General features: G+C 33.2%; 2 protein-coding genes across 3 annotated transcripts; both read right to left on the reverse strand.

Moving 5' to 3' along the window:
* Positions 1 to 520: 520 nt before the first annotated feature.
* Positions 521 to 4,590, reverse strand: LOC116146861. The gene is made up of 6 exons (XM_031432311.1): positions 4,530 to 4,590; positions 4,352 to 4,426; positions 3,525 to 3,630; positions 3,035 to 3,167; positions 1,504 to 1,653; positions 521 to 1,119 (listed from the first exon to the last, which is right to left on the reverse strand). Exons 1-6 carry the CDS (start codon positions 4,588 to 4,590, stop codon positions 1,054 to 1,056), a joined length of 591 nt encoding a protein of 196 aa, XP_031288171.1. The 3' UTR covers positions 521 to 1,053.
* Positions 4,591 to 7,239: 2,649 nt separating this feature from the next.
* On the reverse strand, positions 7,240 to 15,030 carry LOC116146894 (glycerophosphodiester phosphodiesterase GDPD4). Of its 2 annotated transcripts, none has more exons than XM_031432334.1 (9): positions 14,815 to 15,030; positions 13,271 to 13,357; positions 12,798 to 12,895; positions 12,244 to 12,304; positions 11,964 to 12,044; positions 11,640 to 11,732; positions 10,233 to 10,322; positions 7,831 to 7,958; positions 7,240 to 7,615 (listed from the first exon to the last, which is right to left on the reverse strand). In XM_031432334.1, the coding sequence occupies exons 1-9, from the start codon at positions 14,992 to 14,994 to the stop codon at positions 7,447 to 7,449; spliced, it is 987 nt and encodes a 328-aa protein (XP_031288194.1). In that variant the 5' UTR covers positions 14,995 to 15,030; the 3' UTR covers positions 7,240 to 7,446. The 2 variants fall into 2 exon arrangements, with proteins under 2 accessions (XP_031288194.1, XP_031288198.1); XM_031432338.1 differs by having other exon boundaries at positions 7,482 to 7,671.
* Positions 15,031 to 16,694: the final 1,664 nt, after the last annotated feature.

Genomic DNA, 16,694 nt, shown 5'->3' on the forward strand with positions numbered 1-16,694 from the left:
GGTCGGATTCGCCGTATCGACGCATGACAGGCTGGATCTTGCCGATCGTGTGGATCTGGCCGTATTTGCTCGTCAACGACAGCCAACAAACGGTCGTCGTTGAAAGATCTGGCCATTCTTTGGCCTTAGATTTGACCTTTTCCAGCTAGCTTCACCGTTGATCTGACCGGAAAAAACTAAATCGGCACCGACCAGATTCAGTCAGTAGTGCACCATCCTAACAAATTCTGACCATTTTCCGACAATAATGGCTAGAATCTGGTAAATGTGGATTACTGGGGTATTTTTGTTATTTTAAAAAAATATTTAGAGGTATTTAATTAAATTATCAAATTTAAGGGGTTTAAAAGAAGTTGAATAATATTGAAAGTAATATTCTCAAAAATCAAAATTTTTAGATATTTTACTGTTTAACTTTTTTGAAAATAATAAAAGTAGTATTCCCAATATGCAACCAAACGGAAGCCAAAATTTTATAATTTTCAATAATAATAATAAAAAAAAGCTGACACTCTTAATAGACTTTTTTACCGTGTAGTGATAGATGACGCCAAAAAATCATTTACCGATGCTAACTAACAATATCGGGATCATAAAATAACTGTACATATCTACAGCGGAGCTGGCAGAGGTGAACTATATATATAGAGGTTGAGTTTGCTTCTGCACAAGTGCAGAGCATTGCTTCAAGAATAAACTAACAGAACCTTAAGAGTTTCAGCTGTGATAATCGTTCATTTTATGCAAAGCTGAGGAGACTTAGAAATAAAGTAAACAAATAGGAACCAGCCTCTACAAGTTATCTGGCTCTATTCAAGGCCATTGCCAAGTCTCCTTCTTGAAGAAGCAAAATTTGAAGCATTTAAAGATAAAAAGGCAGGAACTGAAATCTTGTTATCTGGTAACGGTATGATATGCGGAATGAGTTGTATAATCAATCTCTGAATTGAATGCCGAATGAGCCACATAACAAGGCTAGCTCTAAGAGCCATTGGTGCAATAGCTCAGGTGTTTCCAGCCATGCATTTCACTGCCCTTGCATCGGTCAATGGCTTAATAGTCATCATCAGTACCCATAGGGGAACTGCGAGTTGCGGTTCCAGAACCCATCAGAGAAGTCTGTAGCAAAAGATTTGAATGTGTAAATTTAGCTATTGTCAACACGGAACCACATCAACAATTGATGTTATCATCAATCTGATGAGTAATGTTCCAAAGAATGCACAATATCCATGATGCAGAAAATCGAAAAAACTTGCATCAGTTTGTTCCCAGGACAAAGACATATAGCGTTTCCATTTTCATTAATTCTTGTCTGAAATGACAACACCAGGAAATACAACAGGCTTATGAAGCATGGCACATATACACAGGCTTAGCTTGGTGAAGTTTTATGTACAAGGACTATTATAGAGTTAGAAATAAACAACACTACCGTTCCATGTAACCGGGATAACTGAAGCAAGTTTTCGACTATTACATAATTGTTCAAACATCCCTCACCTTGAGCTTGATTTCTGAGTGTGAAAGGAGTGGCTTCTTGGGGCTTAAAGGAACGGTGCTAAACTTCTGAAGCAGGAACTTGAAAACCGGCAAAAATATCATGTAGAGTGCTGCCAAAATGAAAGGTGAAGCAACTATCCATCCCATCACCTGCAAAGGTTGATAATAGAAATACTTTAAGTGTGAATATCACTAAATTTCAGCAGAAAGGAAATAGAAAAATATGAAAACAATATTTATAAGATTCCCAAGATAAAATTTGATGGTCAGCCTTCATAATCCCTGAAAAGTAGAAAAATGATCACAGTACATATAATTAAAATCGGTGAGTGTGCACTGATAGCTATGTTTCACAAGGAAACTGAAGATCCAAATCATAAGTATCACTGGCTCAGCATGGTGACAACGAATGCCGACACATCTGTGAGCCACTCAGGAACATGAGCTATTACGGATTAGGGATTCAGAAACATAAGCTATTAGATTCAAAGACTACTATTCCTTTTCCTAGAATAATTAGGATTATGATGGTCTCACCATGTCTTTCTAACTAGTACAAAAGTGGAGTCCTAATGGTTATTGAGCACATCACATTCTCTGCACTGCCATCCATTTGCTTAGTATAAAATTTCATGCAAAGATTGCCAATTCTAACCTTGATCTTTGTGAGATTATAAACATCTAAGACTGCCGACACATGATCAATCGGGAAATGATCTTAAATTTTTTTAGCATATACTATGTAAAAGATTATCTAATTGTATGTGACTGCATTTGTTTAGCTTCGTATGTGCACATCTCCAAGTGTTTAGATGGTTTAAGGGGCTTATGAATTTCACCGGGTAACAAATCCTCGATCTATATGTTCCATGAGAGTTAGAAGATACAATGTCGTTTCAAGTCATAATAATACTATTTTGCAATCAAACTTGGTTACATTCACGGTCATCTATACATGTAAATTGTTGGTTCAATGAAAGACAACTAATATACATGTACTATTTCTCACCTATAATCAATGTTTGTAAAATTCTACAATGCAAGCTACCAAAAAAAGAAGTGTACAGTAAGAACTATGCATCAGCTATATTTGAGTTGACTCAAAAGTAAAACTTATGACCCTCTTACTCACTCTCAGAAATTGATTGCAAATAAAGAAAGAAAAAATCCCAAATTATCACTGATAACAAGTTGTAAGGAATATTAAGACTTATGTCCTAAAGAAGATAGCTCTAGTTTTCATCCAAAAGATCAAAGATGTGAAGATGTTTCAAAGGTCCTCCGTTTGTATTAAAATAAATGATTGTTAGCAATTTTTTATTAATAAAAGTTGGGAAGAATACATTAACATTTGTATAGACTATTTGCTTCTACAGCAGAAACTTACCAATCAAGCCTAGACAGTTTAAGTATTAAGAACAAAGAGTTGCACCGATATACTACTTCTGATAGGTGTTCAATTGTTTGAATTTATTTTTGACCGGAGCATGCAACAGAGTTAAGCTCTAGAGTAAAATATTCGGCTATTTACCGCATGAGCAACACTGAATAGGACCTCCTGTGAAGCTTTGCCAGTCAAAACCCTCTTCAGCGCATCAGATGTTAATGGAAAATGAGGTCCACCAGTGAGAGCTTCACCAAATCGCAAGAAGGGAACCACCAGACTTAAAATAAAACATACCAATAGAAATCAGATTAAAATGATAAATGCACTGAAGCATACGGTACTAAAGTTGGTAGCACAAAAAAATTTAACAATTAAAAGAAGTTGATTTCTCTCAGAACTATGAATTCAACTCTTCATTGCGCTGACAAAAATCAGTCAATGAATCAGAAATTTTTTCGATCAAACTTGTCACATTTTTCTTTTTCTCGTTTTTTTTTAATTTTTATACCACAAATCTCTTGACCTTCCTTACATCTATCACCTATTTTTCTCTTCAGATAAGTGGAACTAATCCTCATTACCAAATGAAAACCATAAATGTAGAACTCATAGCTTAGGAAAACATATAAAATACCTCAATTCTATTGGAGTAGCAATAAAATTAGCAAGCATCATACTTGGAGCATGACAACGAGATTTAAGCACTGCGATAGCAATCCCACATAAAAACACTGTGACCCCTGTTCAAAAAACAATGGCATTTGTTCACTAGATTAGACTATCAAGCACTTACTCATATGAGCATCCAAGAAAAACAGAAGCTCGCATTCTCCATTTTATGTAATACTTCTATCACTGGCATCAAAATCCCAGTACAGTCACCGGGGTCAACAATTTTTTTTTGAAGAAAATTCATTTTTGTAACATAAAGCATATTGTTTGTCTATGTCAACGTTCTTATAAACAGACATACCACAGATGAAAACACTCCCAAGAACAACAAAAACAGCTATATCAAGTAGGGTAGTTGTGCTCAACATTGCAAACATTACCGGATTCAACAATTTTTGAACAAAATCAGTGTTAATAAACCCAAATAAAAATCATATCAGTAGCATACAATGAGTGATTTGTAGATTTTGACATCACTAAACACACTCTACATACCACAGATGAAAAACATTCCCAAGTTGAAAATCCCGGTAACCTTACTGTAAATCAAAGTTTTTTTTTTTTTTTTTTTTTTTTTTTTTTTTTTTTGCGTAATAACATACCGCAACTAAGATGACCAAATCCAATGCAAATCATAACAATAACACACAATTACCATATTATGGGAAACTCCCCCACAGTAAAATCCGGTAACAATACCGGACATCAACCGTTTTTCTTTTTCTAATTATAAAATACAACGCGTGATTCTTAATGTATAAAATGCTTATTTTCTTAAACAAAATACACATCCCACAATGGGAAAAACTCCCAAAGTGAGCCCAAGAGCAGTAGAAAACGCCAGTTTGCTTTGGCTCTGCACCTCTGAATAAAACCAAAAAAAAAAAAAAAAATTACCCAGATTCAAAAACAGCCAAAAACCCCAAAAGCATCATAAAAATAAAAAAAAAACTGATAAAGAGCGTACCTTTGGGGATTTGGAGAAGAGGGTCGATGACCTTCTTGTTAAACCAAGTTCCCACCACCATTTTCTGTTTTCTTTTTTCTTTTTTTTCTTTTTTCTTTTTGGGTTCTCAATTCTTCAAAATAAAACTCAGCAGAATGAATTTGAATGGAATTGAATCAAATTGAATTTGGGTGAATATCTTCTAATTACTTGAAATTTTGATGGTCAGATTCTGAGAGTTAAAAGAAGAGATCAGATTCGTTTCTCGAATTCAGAAAATATTTTATTTTTTTAATTATCTGCTCTCAGTTTCTGTCTGTTTACATACTGTTTAACGTAAATAGTTGGGAAAGAGATGTTTATGTACAATGAGGATCATCGTAAAGTTTCCACATAGGTAAAGTAAAATCGATCCAAGCCGTTGATCTGGACCTAATGAAATGGCGGCTAGACTTTAGAGGGAAGCAGCGTGTAACCGCGATGCAGACGTATATTTCTTCGTCGGTAAGCGTCATGGTCGCGTGGTGCAACAAATTAGAACTTGGATGTGCTTTTACTCTTCTTTTGTTTTGTTCTCATTGTTCTGATATTGTTTTTTATTTAATTGAAAAAAAATTATGGAGGTTTTACAATAATCGCCTTATCGTTAAATTTTAAAACGGATTTTTAATCTCGATCCTTTAAAATTTTAGAAATATTATAAATTCATTTACAGTTAATATACCGTTGGAATATATGGATTAATAATCACGATAATAAAATTTATGTTATTATTATAATTGTAAGGTAAATTTTATGATTTAGTTATACTTAAAAATTTATTATTATTATTATAATTAATTTTTAAGTATTTAAATAAAATGTAAAATGATAAGTCAGTAAATCCTCTATCATAAAAATTTCTATGAAAGTGCAAGTAACCCTAATATTATATGTATTAAATAAAAAATAAGAGGATAGATCGGTTACTATATATTATTTTGTTAGTATTAATAAGTTTGAACGGTTTATCAATTATTCATAATCTTATATTATTCAACTCGTAACAGTATGTATAAAATAATCGGCAAGGATTATCTCACCAACAAGGCATCGTGTTGCTTGACACAACAAATTTGGGAAATGAAAGTATTTTCTTTGATTTTGTTTTTATTGTTTTTTAAAATCAGCAAGGTCAAGGGTAATACAATGTTACATGTGTGTTTAATACCCGAAAGAAATCTTATAATCATACAAAAAGTTTAAAAATTTTGAGAGCAGATGTTCTAAAAATTTTAACATGATTTTGATTTTAAACACTCACTTTTATCTGCATGTTATATTAATGTTCATGATTGAAGATACACAAACCACCGACTTAAGATGAAATTGTATTTTTTCTTGCAATGATTATGGTGTATGAGAGTGATGGGGCTTCACACAAATTCCAAGGCATTGAAAGTATAAAGGGCAAATTAGGTAAACGAACAATCCTTGGCTAAAGACTAATGCTAGATATATAAACTATTTATCTAAATTACTCCTTGAAAAATTGACGTGAGAATTGTTGATACTGTATTTTAACATTTAAAGTGTTAAACTGATTTAAAAATTACATATAAATAGAAAATACAATAAATCTTACGTGCATTATCTTTTTTATAAGAAACATTACATAGATAGTAAATAGCAAATAAAGAAATAGAAATACAGATAGAGAGAGTGAGTGTTTATGTTATCGAAATCAGAATTCTGAAAAATGAGAGAGGAGCTCTCTATTTATAGTAAGAGGTTTCTGGGTAATAATTACAAGTCTGTCAGGTGCCGTACAATTCTTACCCTGCTTCTCATTGGTTGGTTACACGAAAGATATCTTTAAATTACACAAAGTTTAGGCGTATGGGTGACTTCGAACCACTCACTAGCCAAGTCTTTATCTGTCAAGTTGATGATAGTCTTACTCATTCCGTCTTTAGATGACGTGACAACGCCTTGTCAAGTTGATGATAGTCTTACTCATTCCGTCTTTAGATGACGTGACAACGCCTAAACGAGACAATACCTTTATGAACTCTAATTAGTCTTTGCTTATGTAAGTTCGTGTTAGCTTTGAATTTTTAGGCATAACAAGAATCATGCATCTTTGTCATGTAATCATCTTTAATTATTTAAATTATTTTTATTTTACAATCATTCAATCATCTTAAAACACGATACTACAATAGTATATAAAAAGTTTGTATTATCCTTTCCTAAGGTTTCCATGATTAACTTAATAGACCAATGAATTGTTATCCTTTCCTAAGGTTTCCATGATTAACTTAATAGACCAATGAATGTGTTAAGTATTCTTGGGTAGATTTTATGGAGAATAGGCTCAAGATGATTGAAATTACATTTTGTGTGTCACCACCACCGACCAATCAACTACCAACTTCTATTTAGGGTATGTTTGATAAAATTCAAACATGTAGATACTTAACTGTAAATTTAAAGGTGTATTTGATAAATTTAAAACTTCTTGACACCCGGTTTGACTAGTCCGTCAAACCAATTAAACCGGTCAACCCAAAACTTAATAACTTTGCCGAATTTCACCTCGGGTTAATTATTAAAACATTGGTATAGATTACTACAAAAAGATAACGAAAAAAAATTATTTTGTAGATGAAAGCTTGATATCGAAGCAAGTCATTACGTAGTAATTAAAAATGGTAACAAGCTCTATCACTTTGATGCATCATATGCTCTACAAAGAATAATAATAATACTATTTAAATTCAATTTCTGTAATACAAAATATCATCCTAGTAACATTCATTTGTCGATTTGATTATTAATCTGTCAAATGACATTACATGTAACAAGAATGAAAATCTATGCCTATACGTGGAAAAATTTATGGTGTTAAACGTTATCTGATCAATATGATAGACAGAGTCAGAGAATCATTTGAACGCTATCTTGTCAGAGAAAAACCGTCTTCAAGGCATTGAGTTCTGATTTCCTGCATCAGAACTTGAAGTGAAGTGGGATCGCTTGTAACAATAGCATCGATGCGCCCATTCAACATCCTTCTCATCGAATCCTCATCATCAACGGTCCAAGCAAACACCTTTTTATTCCTCCTAATAAAATCGACTCGTTAAACTTGCAAACTAAGAGCAAATTTCATTGATTCTTCCTACAATTTGGTTCAAGTATATTAGACAATACTAATTTTGAACTTTTCGGAATGAGATTTCAAAGCAAAAACTAAATCGATGATATTTGATCAGATTTTTAAACAAATTTCAAGAGAGACAACAAGATTATCTCAAAACTAGTGCTTTGAAGCTCTTACCTGCGAAGTACTCTCACAAGCTTTTCATTAATTAATGGGTGGTAGATACCGACCACTTCAGCTTTTTTAATCCTCAATAAGTTGCTTCTAACTCCAGTTTTTGGATCCACCATGACAATGTAGCCCACCTGCTCATACAACATTTACAAATAAAATACAAGAATAAAATGAAATCAAATGTTCACATCGAAACTGTTTAATTGTGATCCACAACAAGAAAAAGCTTTGCCCGAGCACATATCCCTCAGAAATAACACTTAGAGAACGTAGAGAAGTTCATATTTTTTATATCATAAGAGAATTTTTATTTAGTCAACAAGCAGATTACAAAGAAGACATTAAAAGGAAAGTGAAGAAGCTGTCCAAAACTGACTAGACAAGTCAGAACAGCCTAAATTCAATTATGCTGCATCCGAATTATGATAGATAAAGAAAAACGAAATATATCAAAACTTCAACTAAAGCTATGAGATTTCAACAATCAAATTCCGACATATCCCACAGGTCACACACTGCCCCTAAATCTTCAAAATTTATTTTCTCCCAACCAAATGACTTAGACAATAGCCATATCTTAACATCCTATAAGGCCACCATTCCTTCCTCCAATAAAAGCAAATTGATTTTCAAAATAAGAGAAATGCTAGCAACACTCTCTTCCTCATCATCTTTGTCACTCCCTAATTCTCCTTTTGACACATGTACAAAAGACAAAACCAACAACTCATTCATTACAATACCAACTTGCGACCTCTTTTATCTTTTGTAGATGTGTCAAAAAGATAATGAAAGAGTTACAAAGAAAATGAAAAAGAGAGTGTTACTAGCACTCCTCTTCAAAAGAATAATACAAAATTTGAAGAATAATACAAACTAATGTTGCATTATTCTTTTATAGCTTCATTGTTCATCCTTTTTAATTGCATTCACTTTTTCACTTCCAATTTTACATTTACTGTGAGATATCAGCATGTATACCAAAATTTGTAAGTGTAGTATTATTCTTTTTTAAAGCGAATATACAAATGATGAGAAGCATAAGGATTGACATGGACAATTATAAATGATAGAGCCAAGTGAAAAATTGATGGAAAACATTCCATCAATTTAAATAACTTTATAGTCAAAAGAGTTTTAGACAGTTATAAAGTGAAGAAAATTGTTCAAAAGGTTGTAGGGACTATGTAATGTAATTTTGCATCCTTTTGAGGTATTTATTAGAGTAAGATAACACAGAGAAGATTTACATTAGTTACAAGTTTGGCTTATATCACACGTTTTTGTTGACATGACAGTCTTCACAATTGGTAAAGCTTATGTGGTAGTTGAGGTGGAGAATTGTACTCATGCACAATCCACCCTTCAACATATGCCCTATTGAGATAAGATTCACATTTGAATTTCAAATGGCGCCACATTTTTTATTTCCTATGAACCATCTTCCTTAGAATCTAAACACCTTTTGAACTTCAATTGTAAATCTGAAGGGAAAAAAGAGTAGAGCTAGATATTATCTTCTCCACCTCCACTGTCACGCCAGTTCCACTTATAGTTAAAAAATGTCTTGACCAACACGCATATATAGTGATAAGAAGTCAAAATTGTAACCCATGAAAAAATTTATCTTCATTATTTGTACTTTAAAAATAACCCCAAGAGATGAAAGACACTACGCTACCTTCCCTATAAATTGGCTTTCCAAATTTTTTTCTTCACTTTCTCAACTATTTAATATACATTCTGCTTAAACTTTTTTCTATTTCTCTTTATTCTAACAAATGCAATCAAATCAAACTAAAAATATTAATGAATGAATTTTATAATCCTTCACCAACATTTGGAGCTAAAGTTCGTCATGATTATGCTATGGCCACTTTTTTTGCTTGTGCTAGATGCAATAACAATTATAAATTAACCAAATGAGAACATGTACATCTCTTAGATAAAAGCATCAAGCCTAAATATACTATTTGGTTTTGCATGAAAGTGTAACAATAATGATAGTGATAGAAATTAGATGTTAAAGAAAATTTTGATGGTGTGCAAAATAGAAGAATGTTCATGCGACCTAAAAATATGAAGCAAAGTTATACAAATTGTTGAAAAAGGGAGAACAATAATTATATTTCAATTTATTAAAAAAATTCCAACTTGTCATTTATTACCAAGATGTGCATCAATGCTCAAACCAACAAATTATTCCATATTTCAAGGAATTACTGAAATACATATTTCCTATGAGTTCATACATTCATAATTTCATATCTCATGTTTGAGCTTCTTTTCTTCAAATGGCTATTCTTCTCCAACGTTTATAGTAGGTTATAGAGACAGAAAAATCATATGATAGTTCACATCAATAATGAGAAAATCCAGAAGAGATAAGAGGTGCAACTTCTTACCGTAACATCGGATGACAGTCTGATTATATCCCTTACTAAATTGTCGCTTTTGGCCCAAATAAGGCAATTCTTACACCGTGTCCTTTCAACCTGAAATTGTTTGTAATTAAAACCCTAGTGCCATAGTTGTTAGACAAATATGTCAATTAAAAATAATGATAGCCAACTGCTACTGTTGGTTCTACATCCTTTTAGAGTACTGAAAGTTAGTTGACATTTGACATGAGTGTTTTAGTCAAATGCCCTTGAGGAATATAAGAAAAACCTCAAATGTTAATTGGAATCACCATTTTCTTTAATTATGTAACCACCATGTATTAAAGGTTCTACGGACATAACCACCACCACCAGAAAGCAAATTAGTAGTCATAACTACAAAAAAACTATGTCATCCAAACACCAATAAACTACACAAAGTTAACCACGAGTGATCAAGAATGTATTATGATAAGTGGACAACAAAGTACAATTATTGTGCAAACATCACCAACTTGGCTCGGCAGGCATCACTAGCCACATCCCACATCAGAGTTTACTAGGCATCCAATCTTGGATAAGCAACTTAGCCACCAACAGAAATGCCAAATTGGGCCTAGTGAGAGGATATGGTTTAAAAATAAACTGTTTTATGAAGCACTAATAACTGATTCCGAGACCCTTATTTGTAAATACGTGTTAAAATCAAATTTGATCTCCAACATACATGCTGCTTAAGTTAAATTTTCATGTCAAATATAAACATTCCAATACACTAAAACTTTACAGAAACACTAAATTGATTGAAAAGATGCTATATCAAAACTTTATACTGTCATATAAGCAAATGCTAACAAAAACTTTGTAGGATGAATAAAAATAAACATAATAGGATTGAAACATTGATATGCCAAAAATAAATAACCCACTTGAGCTCCAAGTTGTCTCAAGTGACAACTCTAGAATAGGACTACTTTGTGAAAGAAGGTTCAATCTGGTAAGACAAAAAGAAAAGGCTGAAGATGGTTGAAAAATGAAAAAGACATGGCTTCCTTTGTTGTTTCGATCTCCAAGATAGAAGGAAAAAAAGGGACGAATTGGGCTGAAAAGTAAGGGTGCGAGGGAACTTCAAAACAATGGGTGGTTAACCGAGAACTCTCTGAGATTTGGTCGAAATTGCTGGTCAAAGTTGGCTATAATGATTTGAAGAAACCTAACCATGTTTATCACTCATGATGCTCAATAGAAAGCACTGATATCACAGTAATTAAACTAAGATGTCTTAAGCTACATCTATAGCTAAATTACTTACTGAAACTATTGGTAGTTCTCATGAGAAAAAACAAAAATGGGGAAAAAACAGATTAAATCATGCATTAGAATTGCATTATTAAATAAGATTAGAGGAGCGGAAGAGCAAAAATAACTCACAACAGAAAGAATATCCTCTGCAAGCCCCTTTTCATACAAGGGTGGGCCAACCTTTGCATCCAGAATTACCTGCTTTACTGAATTTGATACAAACTGAAAACAACCATTCAAACATAGTGAGAACCTCATTGTCAAAGCTTCAAAATAATACATGAAAAATAACAGAATGCCAAAAGATGATGGTGAAGTTATATTTAACTCAAAAGGTTTTAGACATCATTACACAAAAAAGGGTCAAAGAGAAACAGTATGTTAAAAGCGAGAAAAAAGACAAATACACAAGGACAGCACACACAAAGCATTAGGAGTAAATCCTGAAATTACCATCAAAGCATCTTCAATAGTCAGAATTTCTCGATCATTTGACTTGTGATCAGCCTGATGTGAGGCACCCAATCCTTTTATCTAAAACCACAAACTAACATATAATCTCAATCAACATCAGCCAAACACAAGGAAACTAGCTAACCAATAAAACAGTTCTGTTAAAAAACAACCTGGTTTAAGCCATGTATGATACACAAGACTAAACATATGACTGGACTTACTATAACTAAGGAATTGCTTGACATAATTAAAAAGACAAACAGCCAATGCATTTCACCTCTTTCATGCTCAAGTGCCCAACTTTAGAAGTACTGTTAACAGATATCCGCTGCAAATCCCTGCCTGTGTCATGTGAAAATCAAATCTCCAAGCAGCTTCAGAAATATTTTTCAAGGTTATAATATAAAATTATCATACTCCAAGATAAATAAGAAATGATTCACTACACAATAAAAGGATAATCAATGCTGCAAATAATGTACTCCAGATTTTAACTTTACTTATCAAGGTCAAATACTAATACCACTACCAACCCAAAAAAGGCACTATCTCTTAGTATTTGCATTTTACTAGATAAAACCAATGCCAAGTTATAAAACCATCAATGATCTATATCAACAGCGAGCAACACAATACCTCAACCAAAACATATTTTAAGCCATATTACCTCCCAAACCCTCAGCAGGGAAGAAACCACACTCAATTAATTGATAATCAAACAATGGAACAGCCAAAAAATAAAAATGAAAGGAAGTATTCTTTGAGCAGTAAAGAACTCTCAACTATTGATTTGATTAGCTGCTACTTGGGAAATAGACAGTGATTAATTACCTATCATGAAGAGCAAACAAAGCTCCATCTGATGAACGAGAAACATCAATTTCAATGCAGTCTACTTGAGAATGAAGAGCAGATCGATATGCAGCCATCTAATGATAATGAAAAATAACAGAAAGATAATAATTAAAATTTAAATCTTTTAACATTAAGAAAGAAAAGACTCTGAAGGAACAAATCCATGTACAAAGATGTATAGATATTCTATGTCCTCCAATCTCACTATTTTACTTGTGGACCTTACTTATGATTTTCAGTTACTTTCTATAATTTAAGTAGTTCTAGATTGACCACATCATTGCAACTTGATCAGGTTGAACCTGCAGCACACCTTAAGTGGCACAAAATTTCTTGGATGCAATATTTGTAGGAAAAAGAAAAACCAAACAGAAAACTGAATAACGCTGTGATGGCTCCTAATTAAACTATAAAGAAGAAGAAACCAAAAGTAAAAACAGGATGCCTACAGTGTTTGGGAATGCGTTTGTTGAGTCACCACCATGAGCACACACAAAAGGAGGATCATTCAGCCAACCACACTTCTCCAGTTGCATCTGCAAAAAATCAAGTAGAATTAATACATGGATATTTGTATCTACAGTAGGCACGGTATATCAACAACAATACCAAATTATAACTATCAAGATATTCAAATCTTATCCCCAATTCAAAGGCAAACAAAAATAAGATTACACAATGTTGTTGAAGAATACAAATATCATAATTGCTTGTCATTAAATTAACATCATAAATTACTAGTTGGAGAAATTTACAATGTCAGCACTGGCCCAGTAACATTACCAGGTCAGTATCCATAGGCTGGAAAATTTAAGAGAGAAATATTAAAAAAATGACTACTTCACCGTATTCTCAGAGATTCTAGTAAACACCATTATTAAAACTCATTGATCAAGGAACAATACTGGGGTTGGTAGCATATCATTCCTGGCATACATAAAACCGCCCAAATCTTTCAATGTATTATATACATGGAAATATTCTCTTACCCCAGAATTACATTACCGGGCAGGTACCCTTGAATCATGGTCTAAGGGTTGACAAGGTTATTTAACGCCTAGTAATGTTGCTCGGGTGTACCTTAGTATAACCCTATATACCTATATCTAGCATCACCTTTCTTTTCTAGAAAAAGAAATTCGGTAAATCCAAGGGTTGTGCTGGATCCAGCAGCATTAACAAAAAACCCAACTAGATATGCACTAATCTAATCAAGCAGAATAACAAGGCTTCCTTAAGACAACCCTAAACCTCTGGAAGATCAATCAAAGCAAAAAATAAAGGTTAAACAACACCCACAGCCCTATTTCCTCATTCAAAGGAAAAATACAATGTTTTACTAAATATGTGATTGAACATTACAGTTTACAAAACCAAATGGTTACAATTTAATAACACGAGTACTACAGCGCTGGTCCAGTAACTTTTACCACAACACCAACACACCCCTTCACATTCAAAGAAAATTTAGAAACAAAAGCCACCACCGATGAGAGTAGTAGCAAAACCTATTGATCAGGTAAAAGTACAGTGGTCGAGTAACACAGCCCAGTAACGTTACAGGAAAAACTGAAGCCATAGTCTTTCAATATACCTAAATTCGGTACATTAGCTTCACTTTTTCCCAAAAAAAGAAAAAGAGTTTCAGTTAACGCAAGGGCTGTGCTGGTTCGGTAACATTACTGTATCCCTAGCCCTAGTCCTCCACTTTAATTATATTCGGTACAATTCTCACCTTTTTTCCCAAAAAAAAAAAAAAGGGCAAAACATAATTTAATTAACGCAAGGGCTTACTTCAAAACCCAACCAAACATGAACAGATCTACTCAAGAAAAGCAGGCCTTCCAAACTAATACAATTTACATTTAAACAATGTGCATTTAAACAAACTAGAAAGTTCGATCAAAGAGACAAAGAGAGATAAGTTTTGATTTGCATTTAAACAAACTAGACAGATGGATCAAAGAGACAAATAGAGATTCATTCTACTTACTTGGTGAAAGTGGCGGAGTCTGAAGTGGAAGAAAACGGGAGGAACGATGGCGATGAAGGCGAGGGTTATTAGGAGCCAACGAAAGGCTCTTCTTGTAGGCGAAAACAGCCTTCTTGGGTAGAGGAATTGAAAACTTTGCGGCAACTGTTGGCGCTGTTGTCTTCTTGAGAACCTCGCCATCGAACTGTTGCTAGTTTGAGAGATGTGTTGCTGTGTCCTCTTCATTGTTTATTTTACTTTAGTGAATCTGAGGGTGTTAGTGATAGTTCTTCAAACATATGGGACGTGTGAATAAAAAAACTCTGAAAAGTAATGGTATACAAATGAAAAAATTTGATTTTATTTTTCATTTATTTTAATAATTTCAATAAATCAACATTTAACTGAATTGAAAATAAAATAAAAAACTAAAAAAATTATTTAAAATTGATGAAGATTTTAATTTGAATAATAAGAGATTTTTTGCTATAAAGTTTGAAAAATACAATTTAAAAAGATACAAAATTCCTCTTTTATACCTTCAAAATCATTCAATAAAAAACCTTTATTGTAAATTGATAACAAATAATATTATGAGTAATATTTACACTTACAAAGATTTTCATATAAAGTGATGTGGCAAAAAATGAATGGAATAGTAAATTTAATGAGTTTGACTTTTTGTTTAACTCTTCTATTTATTTTTTGCCATCTCACTTTATATGGAAATCTTTGTAAGTATAATATTATTGTAATATTATATATATAAAAGAAAACTAAATTAAATAAACTAAAACACATAATGGGTGCGTTTGGTTTATTATTTTGGGTAGGATTTTGGGAATAGTATTGGATAGTTGAATAGGGGAGTATTACAAGATAAAATTTGAAAATTTATTAAAAAGCCCCCAAGGTTTGCTAATTTAATAAACACCTCAATATATTAAAATATTGTAAAATAACGAAAACACCCCTAACACCCAAAGTGCCAGATTCCAGCCACCACCGTCGGAATTTGGTCGGAAAATTGGATAACCACAAAATTCGGTCGGATCTGGCAGATATTTGATCGATATGATCTTTTTTGGCCATATCCATCACAGATCTGGCTGGAAAAGGCCAGATCTAAGGCCGGATGTGGCCTTTGACGGCCGAAAAAGGCCAACTTTGGCTGTCAGTGACTCCCAAAGATATGGCCGTCGTTGTCTGTCAACGATGGCTAAGATGTAGCCGTCGTTGTCTGTCAACGATGGCTAAGATGTAGCCGTCGTTGACAGTCAACACCGACAATTTTTTTAGCCGTCGCTGACTGTCAGATCTGGCCTTTTCCGGTCATTACTGACCATTTTTGGTGCTCCTGTAACTATTGTGATAAATTTCAGCTATCACCGGTGGTGGTTGTCAGAATCTGGCAAGTATTGTGGGTGGGGGTGTTTTTGTTAGTTTTTAAACCTTTTTTTTGGGGTATTTTGAGATTAATAAACTTATGGGGTCTAAAAAATTAAAAAAATATACTAATATTTTGGGAATAATATTTGGAGAATAGGATTGGTAATATGATAAAAACAATAAACCAAACGTACATAATATTATCAAGTGTTACGATTATAATTTGATAAAAATGTATTAGGTCTTGCACCTATAAAGATGGGTTCCAAATTACGATATCATTTAATAGGCTAATTTTTATAATTGTTAAACGCCCAATGATGGGCCTGGGCTGGGGATCTCATTCCCCGGGCCCATCCTCGACCCTTGAGGGATTCCTTGAATCCGTCCCGATCAAGGGGTCTTTGCAGGGTCAACGGGGTCTTTGCCGGTTACAAGTATAACAGATTTAGGCCATTTGGCCCATTTGGGTTTCAACTTTTCCACTGGCCTGGCTTTACATTTTGAATACA

The sequence above is a fragment of the Pistacia vera genome, unplaced genomic scaffold (genome assembly GCF_008641045.1).
Source record: "Pistacia vera cultivar Batoury unplaced genomic scaffold, PisVer_v2 Contig1152, whole genome shotgun sequence".
NCBI lineage: Eukaryota > Viridiplantae > Streptophyta > Magnoliopsida > Sapindales > Anacardiaceae > Pistacia > Pistacia vera.

Bases quoted from the DNA above. Each gene is read 5' to 3' on its own strand.
- LOC116146861 (XM_031432311.1), bottom strand. From the start codon at position 4,590: ATGGTGGTGGGAACTTGGTTTAACAAGAAGGTCATCGACCCTCTTCTC. The intron at 3,631-4,351 runs GTGTATTTTGTT...TTTTTTGAACAG, and splicing joins AGTTTTTCCCATTGTGGGAT to GGGTCACAGTGTTTTTATGT. The intron at 1,120-1,503 runs GTGAGGGATGTT...CTTTTGCTACAG, and splicing joins ACTCAGAAATCAAGCTCAAG to ACTTCTCTGATGGGTTCTGG.
- LOC116146894 (XM_031432334.1), bottom strand. From the start codon at position 14,994: ATGGCGAGGTTCTCAAGAAGACAACAGCGCCAACAGTTGCCGCAAAGT. The intron at 10,323-11,639 runs GTGAGTTATTTT...AAACAATTTCAG, and splicing joins CAGAGGATATTCTTTCTGTT to GTTGAAAGGACACGGTGTAA. The intron at 7,616-7,830 runs GTAAGAGCTTCA...CGATTTTATTAG, and splicing joins CTTGTGAGAGTACTTCGCAG to GAGGAATAAAAAGGTGTTTG.